This window comes from Dama dama, chromosome 20 (assembly GCF_033118175.1).
Source record: "Dama dama isolate Ldn47 chromosome 20, ASM3311817v1, whole genome shotgun sequence".
Lineage (NCBI taxonomy): Eukaryota > Metazoa > Chordata > Mammalia > Artiodactyla > Cervidae > Dama > Dama dama.
The window spans coordinates 20,157,408-20,170,116 of NC_083700.1; the positions used below are offsets into that span (position 1 = coordinate 20,157,408).

The 12,709-nt window shown below is 45.4% G+C and overlaps 2 protein-coding genes across 3 annotated transcripts; one reads left to right on the top strand and one right to left on the bottom strand.

Moving 5' to 3' along the window:
* Nucleotides 1-13: 13 nt before the first annotated feature.
* On the bottom strand, nt 14-5,120 carry OAZ3 (ornithine decarboxylase antizyme 3). The gene is given in 6 exon segments (XM_061120822.1): nt 14-259; nt 926-1,011; nt 1,491-1,666; nt 2,416-2,490; nt 2,492-2,555; nt 2,848-5,120. Coding segments are annotated over 6 exon segments (564 nt in total). The 5' UTR covers nt 2,868-5,120; the 3' UTR covers nt 14-116.
* Nucleotides 5,121-5,272: 152 nt separating this feature from the next.
* On the top strand, nt 5,273-12,286 carry MRPL9 (mitochondrial ribosomal protein L9). Of its 2 annotated transcripts, none has more exons than XM_061120821.1 (7): nt 5,273-5,474; nt 5,668-5,824; nt 6,545-6,669; nt 6,884-6,934; nt 8,600-8,701; nt 11,558-11,618; nt 11,754-12,286. In XM_061120821.1, the coding sequence occupies exons 1-7, from the start codon at nt 5,322-5,324 to the stop codon at nt 11,765-11,767; spliced, it is 663 nt and encodes a 220-aa protein (XP_060976804.1). In that variant the 5' UTR covers nt 5,273-5,321; the 3' UTR covers nt 11,768-12,286. The 2 variants fall into 2 exon arrangements, with proteins under 2 accessions (XP_060976804.1, XP_060976803.1); XM_061120820.1 differs by having other exon boundaries at nt 5,278-5,474; nt 11,558-11,641.
* The last annotated feature ends 423 nt before the right edge of the window (nt 12,287-12,709 follow it).

Here is a 12,709-nt window from a genome sequence, read left to right on the forward strand (position 1 = left end):
GTAAACACCTGAGGATTGCACTACCCTTTACTCCTAGATGGAAGGTGTCACATCCTGGAAGCTTGGTTCTCACTTAACAAGGCTCCCAGCCCCTCACAGAGTAGGAATATGCATGTTCAGGGAGGTTCACTGGGCAAGTGGCCAACATCCCTTTCAAGGGGATACACCATAAAGATGACATTGTCCCAGGGAGGAAGGGCTGGGTGGTCTGGTCTGACCACCTCAAAGCCCATGTAGCTGAAGGCGCGTAGCAGAGCACCTGTGAAAAGAGAACAAAATTAGAATACTCTCATTCCCCTAGATTTGGCTTCTTCCACTGGGGAATGACCGGGCAGGGAGCAGTGTGGTGCAGGCACAGGGATGATGTGCTTTGGAGTCAAACAGAGCTGGACTCTAACCTGGCTTCAGTGTTCTACATGTTTGTAAAATGAGGATCACAGAATTTAAATGAGATGTTTACAAAGTGCCTAACACAAATGATGGTATAATAAACTCTTGCCTGTCTCTCATATCCAACAGAGTATAAGCTCCCTGAGGGAGCAAGGGTTTCTGTAATGTGCACCTTGCATCTGGTTAAATATATTCCTGGCCTTTTGCCTGACCCTTTCACACTATGGGTGCTTAATACATTTGAGACTTTGTCCTACCAGCCACACCCCTTGAATGGCTTCTGTGTAATTTCACCAGTACTCCTTCAGTCTAGCTTCTGAAATCTGTGTGCAGGGCCTTCCTGACAGTTATGACTTGAATGAACAGAATGCTAGATGCCTTAATTTCCTTGGTAGGGAGAAGGGGATGGATGTTGAATCCCTGAACTGCCTGAACATGCCCTTTCGAGTGAGGTGAGGAAGGTCTCCTATAAAGGGGAAATCACTGTCAGCTGCTTCAGCACAAAGGGCCAGGAAGGATAGAGCAGACTCCCCACCTCTGTCATTCCGGTTGTTTTGGAAGTTTACAAACACAGAATCCACATTGGTCTTCTCCTCCACATACTCCAGTGCTGCGGTCAAACTAGGGATCAGAAGGAAAATGGTTAATGGCATGTTTCGCAAACTCAAAATCGAGAAAGGTGCTAATTTGCAGCAGAAGATATTTTATTGCTCAGTGTTTCCTGACCCAAGGAAGTGAAAGTTCCAAACTAGTTTTGATGGATTTTTCTCTGAAGCTAAGGGTTTATATACTATGGCCTGATACCCCTGCTGTGGAAGGGGCTTGGGGAAGAGGGGCCACAAACAGCTGGAGATCACTTCCTTTCAACTATTTATGGATTCCACCTTGTGATTCTGAATCAGTTTAGCAACCTCCTATGGGCTATTATCCCTTGAATCCAGATCCTGGCTCAGCTCACCGGCTGGTTCAGTGTTTTGAATGTATCCAGCTCCTGAATAAGCCCTCACTGACTAGCATGCCCGTTAACCTGATTGTGACATCAGAGTGAAAACCTTACCTCTTCCCTTCACCTCTCCCTCCCCCCATCCAGGCTCAGTCACCTTTCCCGGCTGCCTTGATCCAAGGCCCGATACGGGATGTCCAGGAAGAGCCTATGGTCGCATAGAAGGCCGTGCCAGTGGGCAGAGGTCTGGGGGGTGAGGCGGAAGTGGAAGTCTAACTGCACCGGGTCCTTGTGAAGCAGGGGGTCAGTAGACAGCACCGTCAGGTTCCCAGCCTAGAAAAGGAGTAAAAGTGAGAATAACAGCCTACTGTTTCTGTGTTCACCTAACCCTCAAATCAGATCTCAGACCTGTTTGGGTGTGTCTGGAAGCAAGAAGGGGGCTGATGGAGAGCCTCAATAAAGTGGAGCCAGGCCTTACTCAATATCTCTTAGTCCTAGGACCTAACTCTGTCCCTGTTATGGAGTTTTCCTTGATAAAAATTTGGAATCTGGAGTCAATACTACCTGCTGACTTCACTCAGGGGTGCACTAATGGTTCAGAAACTTTTACTTACATCAAACAGCTTATTCTTTAAACAAAGCTGTGCTATCTGTTTACTGTCTCACTAATAATACTCTTCTACTTTTTCCCGTCATATATGTTTTCTCTAAATTCTGCCACTTCTTATCTAAAAATGCATAGCTCATACCTAGGCATGAAGATACAAAGGCAAGTGCAGGAGTTCTGGATTCTAGACCCAACACTTAGCATCTAAGTCCCAGAATACAGCTTTATGTCTTAACATAGTCTTATCTTTGTTTTCAATTTCTCTTTTCCCATCCTGCTTTTCAACACCAGCTCTAGGACCCTGCCTTAAGTTCTCTGGACCAGAATCCTTGTCTATAAAAGCAAGTCACTTTTACACAGGAGCTCACAGCTTTCTATGATTTATTTTCCAACTAGTTCATGTCCCTTTGCAAGATATCATATTACAGCAAGCAGTGGGCTGCCATGTCCCAGCAGCAGCTCCCAGTCCACTTACCGAATATAATTCCTTAAGCTGGTCCTGATCACCCTGCTGGGTGCGTCTGCCCCCCTGAAGACCTACCAGGGACTCAGGAGCACTGAAGACAGCAACGGGGCCGGAGTGTCAAGTCCTCCTCTTCCTTATAAGTGGTGATGCTGATGAGGAGAAAGAGGCCCACATTAGTTGATCTCTGAGTCTGAGATGAGGAGAGACTTACCTTCCAGGTACACTGGGCCAAGCTCTGGCACTGTCTTCTGTATCTTACGTGAACCAGCCTATCTATTTCCATTTCCCCAGGCCAGCCAGATAGAACGGTTTACAAAGTTTCATGCCAGCCTTTCACCCTATTTTGCTATTATCTTTTGCCACTTAGGGAGTCCTTTCAAATTCTTTTATTTTTCTTTACAGTTTATATAAACAACTACAGGTAGAGATTAAAACAAGTACCTTCTACAGCAAGGCAGCATCTTCTCCCGGAGGGTGATCCGGTACTTGTAACAGTAAAGGTAATAGGCGTATGGTGACCAGAACGGGTAGAGGTAGTTCCGTGTTTTTCCCCTCTTGATATAAGAAAGGGAGTAGAAAGAGGGGCGTGACCTGTAACAAGGCAGTTTCTTAGTTCAGTGCCTCCCCGCGGCAAAGTGAGGTTCAGGGGCTGGCGGCAGGGGTTCAGGCCACTGGTGCTATTGTGACACGGTGAGCACTGTGACGTGGACAAAGGCTCAGCCCTTCAGTCACTTCAGGACTCCTCTCTGCTGCTCCCTACCCCACCCTAGCCGCTTAGGTAGCCCCCAAAGCTCTTGTTCAACTATTATGGACTTCACGGCTGTACTAGAAATTAAAATACTGTTTGTTTCTGTATGGTTGGTAAACACCCCTGGCTGACCACTTGTGCTCACAAAACGTGGGCTTCCCTCTGGCATGTGCATGTGGCAAAAACACACTTCAGTAACAGATTGGGGTCTGACACTGCAGGAGGCTTCTAAGGCCCTGATCCAGTATCTGACTTGATTGGTTAGTTCCCTGTTCCTATCAGTTCAATATTTTTGTTATCCCTACCTTTAATAACCCAATGGTTCTACATGTTGTTGAACTTTCTCAGTGCCTTATGGGGTAGGAACTGCAAACTCAATGCCTCCAGGGGCCTGGACAGCTAGGGGAAATTAGTGGAGCTGCTGGGTGGGACTATAGCAAAAGGAAAAGCTCACACACTCTTAAAAAAAAGCGGGGGTGGGGGGTGGTGACACAGCTCAGCTCCAAGTTTCCATGCAGGAATGCAGACCAGAATATACGATTTTCAACAGAAACTGGAAAAAGATTTTTGTGGTAAGTTTCTCAAAAAGATTATTTTTTAATCTGAGAAATTTTACTACCTGGGAAGCCCTGTCAACTATAGGGGGAGTAGAAGAAGAAGAGAGCTAATGGGACTGGGTCATACAGGGCCTTGTAGACCATTGTATGACCTTTTCTTTGACTAAAGGGGGAAGTCTTTGCAGGTTTTGGACAGATGAGACATGATCTAACATGTTTTTCAAAAGATTCTGATGGGTATATTGCAAATAAACTGTAGAGCTCTAAAGGATATTTGTTAGGAGACTATCGCTGTAATCCTGGAGAAAGACAGTATCTTATACCATGGTGGAGAGCTGGAGGTGATGGGATGTGGTTGGATTCTGGAAATAGTATAAAGGTAGCAACACCCACAGGATTTCCTGAAGTAGGAGAGAAGCTGAGTCCAAGAACTGAAAGAATGGAGTTACCATCGACTGAGAGGAGAAGGGCTGCAGGTGAGCCAGTATGGGGCAGAGGATAGAGATGGGTTTAGTTTGGAGCTTAACTGAATTGTCCACAGATGTATAAGGGGAAGATGAAGTAAGCAGCTGGAGAGTCATGTGTGGAGTTTAGAAGTCTAGGGTGAAGACAAATTTGAAGTCATTGGCATATGAGTAAAGGCTGGCATTGAGAAGAGTAAAGATCAAAGACTGAGTCCTGGAGGCACTCTAAGAGATGAAGAATAAAGAAGAAATCAGCAAAGGAGACTGAAGAAAATGAAGCTCCCCGCTTGTTTCTGGGAGCATGTTGAGACCGGAAGGAGAAAAGTAAATCGGTGTCCTGGAAGCTACCTAAAGAAAGTGTGATTACGAGGGACTACTGGCCAAAGGCTGTTTATAGGTCGTATAACATGATGCTTAGAGCATCTTTCCATAAACCTCTTATGCCAAACAGGCCCTATTCATTCCACTTATGTGGTTTACTCCCCAATACTGAGACCCTCCACAGAGGAAACTGTCTCCATCGTGATTTACACTTCTTTAAATACTTGGTAGGAGACTATTGCAGTAATCCTGAAGGAAGATAGTATCTTATTCCAGGATAGGAGGACTAAATACTGTAGTGTAACGATTAAGAGGAGATCCTGAGGTGGGCAGTTTTCCAGAGGATTCCATCCTTCCACCACTTTTAGATAGATTTGAAGGAAGGAAAAGGGAGAGCAGTACCCTCTCCTCTCAGCATCCAGCTATCACAGAACGTCAGAACTGGAAGCGATCTCAGAGAGCGACTGGAGCTAAATAAAAAGCCCCCAATAATAAAGACACTAATAAAGACGAGTGAAGCCAAGGGAGAGACAGAGTGTCTTTCCCGGTGTCAGTACACCTAACAGTCATTCCACTATCTGTCAATGGCTATGGGTATCCCTCCCCGAGAAGAAATCGGGAAAGGGGAGTGGCGGAAATGCTGAATCGTGGAGCACTCATCCCAGCCAGATCTCTGGTCCAGACATCCAAACCGCAGCCCAATCCGCGCCAGGCTTTCCTTGAAGCTCAGCGCGCAGAGACGCGCCGGCTCAGGCGCGCCGCGGGCAGCCCGTGGGGCCTTTCCTGCCGCCTGCGCCTTGCGGTCCTTCCTCTGCGCCCGAGAACATGGCGGCAGCCGCTTTCGCGGTCCCGCGGGGAATTCAGCTGCGGGTGTTCGCTGAGCGGCTGCTGCGAGGAGGGGTCCGGGAGCTCCTCCGGCCGCGACCTTTAGGGAGCACCCCCGGCTCGGAGCGCGACTTCAGCCTGTCTCTCAGTCGGGTGAGGGCCGGGTCTGAGTTCTGGGGCTCCTTGCCTCTGGTGGAGCTAGTTATGGCCGAGGCTTGTTTTGAGAAGCGCGCTGAGACCGGGTGGGCCCCAAATCGAGGGTGGTGGGCTCTCCTTGAGGTGCCGGCGGCCAGTGGAGGAGGCTTTTCCTCGAATACTCGCTCACCCTCGCTCCCCCGGCCACCAGGGCACGGTCATCGTAGAGCGCTGGTGGAAAGTGCCGCTAGCGGGAGAAGGCCGGAAACCGCGCCTGCACCGGCGACACCGCGTCTACAAGCTCGTGGAAGATACGAAACACCGGCCCAAAGGCAGCCTGGAGCTCATCCTCACCCAGTCGGTGGACGGTAAGGCCCGGGGAAAGGTACTTCACTCAGCCTGGTTCTGTTCGGCATCAACTTTTTTCTGCCCTTTCACTCCGTTGGGGGAATGATCAGCTGTCTGAAAAGCAGCAGCGGTAAAAAGTAAAAAGTGATTGTGACATTGATTTCCTACATAGAAAATTAGAATAGGAATGCAGCATCATCTAATTTTATGTTCCAGAGCCTTGGAAGGCCTCATTTTGACTTTCCCTATGCATGGGCTTCCCAGGTGGCGCTAGTAGTAAGGAACCCGCCTGCCAATGCAGGAGACTTAAGAGACACTGGTTTGATCCCTGGATCGGGAAGATCCCCTGGTGAAGGACATGGCAGCCCACTCCAGTATTCTCCCCATGGAGAGAGGAGCCTGGCGGGCTACGGTCCACATGGTCGCCAAGAGTTGGACAGGGCTGAAGCCACTTGGCGCAGCATCTTTTACAGAGTGTGTGGAGAAAGGCCTGACAGTAGGCACCACATACTGAAATCTCCGTGATGGGACAATGCTTCACTTTGTACATGGAATATTGAGTTTCTCAATCAGGCCCTAAAGAAATGAATTAGAAATCGTGGTGTTCCTAGTGAGTACTGATATTTCTTCTGGGAGGAGTAAGCACTGAGAGAGAATAAGAGGTCTCTTTTTCTTTGATCATCTCCTCTTTAGGGACTGCTAGATAATTCTGATCCTGTGCCTCTGTTCTCTGTTGGCAGAACTTGGAGTCCGAGGTGACCTGGTCTCGGTGAAAAAATCTGTGGGCCGTAATCGACTACTTCCTGAAGGACTGGCTGTGTATGCATCTCCTGAAAACAAGAAGCTGTTTGAAGAAGAGAAACTGGTGAGCCCAAAAAGAAAGCAGAGGGACTCAAAAGATAGTAAAACCTGAACATTACTTCTGACAACTTCTTTCCCTTTGATATTTATTTTGAAAATGAGGTAGGGACTAGAAGAAGAGGAATTCAGAAGCCCATACTATGCCCAGCATAGTAAGACTTTGTTGTTAGTTACTATGGACTCTTTCCTCTTTTTCAATCTGTAACTTTCTTTTCTAGCTGAGACAAGAAGGAAAACTAGACAAGATCCAGACCAAGGCAGGTGAGGCGGTAAGTAGAAACGTAGAAAATCTTTATTGGTCACCTAGCGAAGTCACCAACCTCTCCCTTAAAAGGCTTCTTGATTTCCTTGAGGTCTCTTGATTTCAGGCACAAGGTAGGGGCAAGGGCAAGTATTGTGGCTACTCTAACTCATATTAATATTAAGACCTCCTAGGAGATCCTCACATGTTGAGTTAAGTGCTCTAGCTTATTGGGAGGCCCCAACCTGGGCACCAGGGGACCCATGGGAAAATGTGAGATGAGGACTCTGCCTTCAGGGATGTTTACAGACAGGCTGGAGAGAACACAGACACAAGAGAAAGTGATACATAAACTCAAGACAATAAACTATGAGTGACGTGGACTGAAACAGATGAGGGTGACTGAGGAGGGATTTTTTTCAGATGGGATTGAATTAGGCCTTGTGGGATTAATAGGCTTTGGATAGACCAGGAAGGTAGGAAAGGTATTAAGGGAGACAAAGTCTCAGTAGATAATTAAGGCATATTTTAAGGTTACACTTCATTTATACTTATTACAAAATATTGGCTATATTCCCCATGCTGTACAGTACATCCTTATAACCTATCTTACACTCTGTATCTGTGTGCACCTGTTTTTTTCTCATTATATTCACTGATTTGTATTTTTTAGATTCCAGATATATGTGATATCATACCATATTTTTCTGACTTATTTCACCTAGCATAATGCCCTCCAAGCCCATCCTTATTGCCGCAAATGGCAAAATTTTGTTCTTTTAAATGGCTGCATAGTATTCCATTGTGTATGTGTTTGTGTGGGTGTATTTGCATATACCATATCTTTATCCATTCATAATAGACACTTAGGTTGCATTCATAACATGGCTATAAACATTAGGGTGCGTGTATCTTCTTGAATTAGTGTTTGGGAGGGGGGTTGGACATATGTACCCAGGAGTAGAGTTTCTGGATAATATGGTAGTTTTAATATTTTTAGTTTTTTGAGAAACTGCTCTACTGTTTTCCACAGTGGCTGCACAAATTTAAATTCCCACCAACAGTGTACAAGGATTCCCTCTTCTTCACATCCTTGCCAGCATTTGTTACTTGTTTTCTTTTGATGATCACCATTATGTCAGGTGTGAAGTGAAAGCTCAGTTAAGGCATGTTTTAAAATAGAAAGTAGACCAGTCTAGTTAAAGCAGAGGACAATAGTATATTAGGAAATACATGACTGGAAAGTGGGGTAGGCATGATTTATAAAACATCTTTAATCCTCAGCTAATGAATTTATACTTCATTCTGTAAGCAAGGAGGAATCATTAATGGTGTAGTGGTAGGATTAAAGGGCCAGAATATTGGGTTAAAACGGTCTATGAAAGTTTCCATCCTGAGACGAACAGTCGATGGCCTAACTTTGACATGGCCTGTGTCTCCTTGCTTAGGAATAGCCAAGTATAGGCAGGATTCCCCTCCAGAGCATTGTTAAAACATCTTTCCATAATGTCAGTCTTGAGACAATAGGAATTTTTATCTTTCCTATTCATCATCTCACCTCTCTTGGCTATGAGGCAGGAATCGTGCTTTGCCTGAACTCTCAGATTTTATGCCTCTTGGCCTCTTGCTAACTAACATGTTTCCTCTCCTTGATTCCAACTCTAACCTATCCTCTGTTTATAATTCCTCTCAGACAGTGAAATTTCTGAGGAGTTGTCACCTGGAGGTGGGAATGAAGAACAATGTCAAATGGGAGCTAAACCCTGAAATAGTTGCCCGCCACTTTCTCAGAAATGTGAGTACTCCCAAACACCACTATACCCCTAAGATGGAAGCTACCCCTGGGAAGCAGCAGCTACTCCAGGATTGATCCCTCTGTTAGGAAAGGGTGTGATCATCCAGTTGAAGTTAGGGAAAGCTTTTTTTTTTTTTTAATTATAGTTGATTTAAAACATGTTAATTTCTACTATACAGCAAAATGATTGTTTTATATATATGTATCCTTTTTCATATTCTGTTATGGTTTGTCGCGGGATATTGAATATAGTTCCCTGTTGTATACAGTAGGACCTTGCTGCTTATCCGTCCTGTATAGTCGTAATATATAGTCTGCTAATCCCAGACTCTTCAATCCATCCCTCCCCTGTCTGGCAGCCACAAGTCATTTCCCTCCCACAGCTGTGCAAGCCAGTCAGGAATGCTTTCCCTAAGTTGGACAGCTATATGTAAATCAATGCACCCTCTTCCTTGGCAGTCAGAAGTCTGTTCTCTATGTTTGTGAATCTGTTTCTGTTTCATAGATCATTTGTGTCACATTTTAGATTCCACATATAAGTGACAGCATATAGTATTTGTCTTTCTGACTTAGTTCACTTAGTATGGTAATCTAGGTCTATCCCTGTTACTGCAGATGACGTGATTTCATTCTTTTTTTTATGGGTGAGTAGTATTCCGTTGTATATATGTACGACAGTTTCTTTATCCATTCATGTGTTGATGGACATTTAGGTTGTTTGCATGTCTTGACTGCGATGGGTCTTTGTTACTTCACGCAGGCTTTCTCTGGTTGCAGCGAGCATGGGCTACTCTCTGTTGTGGTGTGCAGGCTTCTCACTGTGGTGGCTTCTCTTGCTGCAGAGCATGGGCTCTAGGTGTGGGGGCTTCAGTAGCTGTGGCATAGGGGCTTAGTTGCTCTGCAACATGGGGGATCTTCCTGGACCAGGGATCCAACCCATGCCTGCTGCATTGGCAGGCAGATTCTTAACCATTGGACCACCAGGGAAGTCCCACATGTATCTTTTTGAATTATAGTTTTGTCCAGATATAAACCCAGGAATGGGCTTCCCTGGTGTCTCAGATGGTAAAGAATTTGCCTGTGATGCAGGAGACCTAGGTTTGAACCCTGAGTTGCAAAGATCCCCTGGAGGAGGGCATGGCAACCCACTCCAGTATTCTTGACTGGAGAATCCCCATGGACAGAGGAGCCTGGTGGGCTGCATGCAGTTCCTGGGGTCACAAAGAGTCCAGCACAATTGAGCGACTAAGTGCATACCTAGCAATGGTATTGCTGGATCATATGGCAACTCTAGTTTTATTTTTTTGAGGAAGCTCCATATTGTTTCCCATACTGGCTGCACCAGTTTACATTCTCAGCAGGAGTGTAAGAGGATTCCCTTTTCTCCACACCCTCTCCAGCACTTGTTATCTGTAGACTTTTGTTCACTTTTGGATACACTAGCCTTCGTTGCTTCATGGGGGCTTTTTCTAGGTGTGGTGAGTTGGGGCTACTCTATACTTGCAGCACATGGGCTTCTCATTGCAGTGACTTTTATTGAGGATCATGGGCTTCAGTGGTTGTGGCGTGTGGACTCTGTAGTTGCAGGCTGCAAGCTCAGTTGCCCCTCGACATGTGAGATCTTCTCGGACCAGGGCACTGAACCCATGTCCCCTGCATTGGCAGGTGAATTCTTTACCACTGGACTACCCGGGAGGTCCATGTAGACTTTTTAATGATGGCTGTCCTGACTGGTGTGAGATGGTACCTCATTTACTTTTGATTTGCATTTCTCTAATCATTAGCAGTGATGAGCATCTTTTCATGTGTCTGTTGGCCATTGTATGTCTTCTCTGGAGAAGTGTCTGTTTAGGTCATCTGCCCATTTTTTGATGGGGTTGGCTTTTTTTTTTTTCTTTCAATTTTTATTATTTTTAGTTGCATTTGGTCTTCATTGCTGCGCCCAGGCTTTTTCTAGTTACAGTGAACAGGAGCTACTCTCTAGTTGCAGTGCACAGTCTTCTCACTGTGGGGGCCTCTCGTTTCAGAGCACGGGCTCTAGTGTGCATGGGCTTAGTTGCCCCACAGCATGTGAAATCCTCAGGGATTCAACTCATGGCCCCTGCATTGGCAGACAAGATTCTTAACCACTGGACCACCAGGGAAGTCCAGTTGGGTTGGTTTTTTTGTTGTTGAGTTGTATATGAGTTGTTAGTATATTTAGGAAATTAAGCCCTTGTCAGTGGCATCATTTGCAAATATTTTCTCCCAGTCTGTAGGTTGTCTTTTTGTTTTGTTTATGGTTTCCTTTGCTGTGCAAAAGCTTGTAAATTTGGTTAGGTATCCCTGTTTACTTTTGCTTTTACTTCTGTTGCCTTGGGAGACTAACCTAGGAAATCATTGGTACGCCATTTTCAGTTTAATTTTGTGTATGGTGTGAGGGAGTCTTCTAACTTCACTAATTTACATGTGGCTGTCCATCTTAGGGAAAGTGTTCTTGATTGGTTTGCAGGAGTGTGGGAGGGAAATGACTAAGGATGGTCACAAAGAAATTGAAAACTGATAGGAGAAGATGGGAACATTTATTTTCTCTAGATAGGAAAAGCTGGGGAATTGTGACACTGGAGAATTTTTACTTACGTGGATGAAGTGATTTTGATCTCAAACCCTGGTTTTCTTTGTGAAACCACCTCCCTGAGAAATCAGGACTGGGTTTCCCTGCCACTCTTCGTGGAGGTTTGTGCCTTTCCATGGGATCAGCCAGGGTAGACTCCCTAGTTTTACTTACCCCTCTACAGGGAAGTCTAGAATCCTCTTGAGACTCCCCGGAGTGGCAGCCATGTAAGCAGGGCTCCTTTTGGCTGTGATTTTTTGCAGCTTGGCGTTGTGGTTGCCCCACATGCGTTAAAGTTGCCCGAAGAGCCCATCACCCAGAGGGGTGAGTACTGGTGCGAGGTGACGGTGAGTGTTCCACATACGGTCTCCTTTTTCTGACTGGGTAGAAAGCTGGGATTGGGTGGTGGTAGCCCTATTTGCCCAACTGATCGAAGCATTCCTATTGTTCTGTGTGCAGGTAAATGGACTTGACACTGTGAGGGTACCTATGTCCGTGGTGAACTTTGAGAGGCCCAAAACCAAAAGATATAAGTACTGGTTAGCCCAGCAAGCTGCCAAGGGAATGGCCTCCACCAGCTTCCAGAAGATCTGAACCTGTTCTCCCTCGAAAGCAGTGAAGCAGAAACAGAGGAACGGTGGAGCAAAGATGAACCAGCACTGTGATGCTGCTCCTGGCTCTGACCAAACACGGGATTTTAGAGAGCGTACAGAGGCAGCAACAGCAGATCGGACTGTATGTATGTGTTTAATCGTCCATATTTGCCATCTTCAACAGTTATCACATTTGGCCTTATTAGGGATGCCTGCTCCAGAAGTACAGGCTGTGGATTTGATAAGCTAAATGTTAATAGACCAAAAGAGTCTAGATCCTACTTAGCCTCTTCCTTCATTGGAATTCATTGCAATAAATGGTAGAGCTAGCTAGCTTATTCTCATCATCCAAACTGAACACTGTATCTAAGAAAAAATAAAAAGCTTGTGTTCTTTTTAGGTGTTGTTTATGACTTGAGTAGACTGGGGACAGGACTTCCAAGTGGAATGTCCTCTTGGAAAGCCCCTGGGGTTTGCTGCTAAAAGGGGAAAAAGAAAATTTGGGGGGCTACAGCCCACAATTGCTATGGACAAATTACTCCACAAGCTGATATGCCTTATGGTCTTAAAACTTATTAAGTACATTAATAAAGTCCTCAATGCAAATAAGCACAATGGATTCTACTTGTCTAAGGAGATCTGAATAAGGCCTAAGGACAGTTGTTGGAGAAAATAAAGCTGGAATGAAAGAAGTTTAAAAAGCGAACTCCTAAAATTTTGAAAAAGAAAATACCTTGGTTTCTAGACAAAGGTTAAGATGTGGGGCTAGTTCATAAGTAATTATGGATTGGGAGATGAGGCAAGTAGATAGTTCTGCATAAG

Excerpts from the sequence above, each read along its gene's own strand:
- MRPL9 (XM_061120820.1), top strand. The coding sequence starts at position 5,322 with ATGGCGGCAGCCGCTTTCGCGGTCCCGCGGGGAATTCAGCTGCGGGTG. Across the intron at positions 5,825-6,544 it reads CCTCACCCAGTCGGTGGACG|AACTTGGAGTCCGAGGTGAC; the intron begins GTAAGGCCCGGG and ends CTCTGTTGGCAG. Across the intron at positions 8,702-11,557 it reads CCCGCCACTTTCTCAGAAAT|CTTGGCGTTGTGGTTGCCCC; the intron begins GTGAGTACTCCC and ends GATTTTTTGCAG.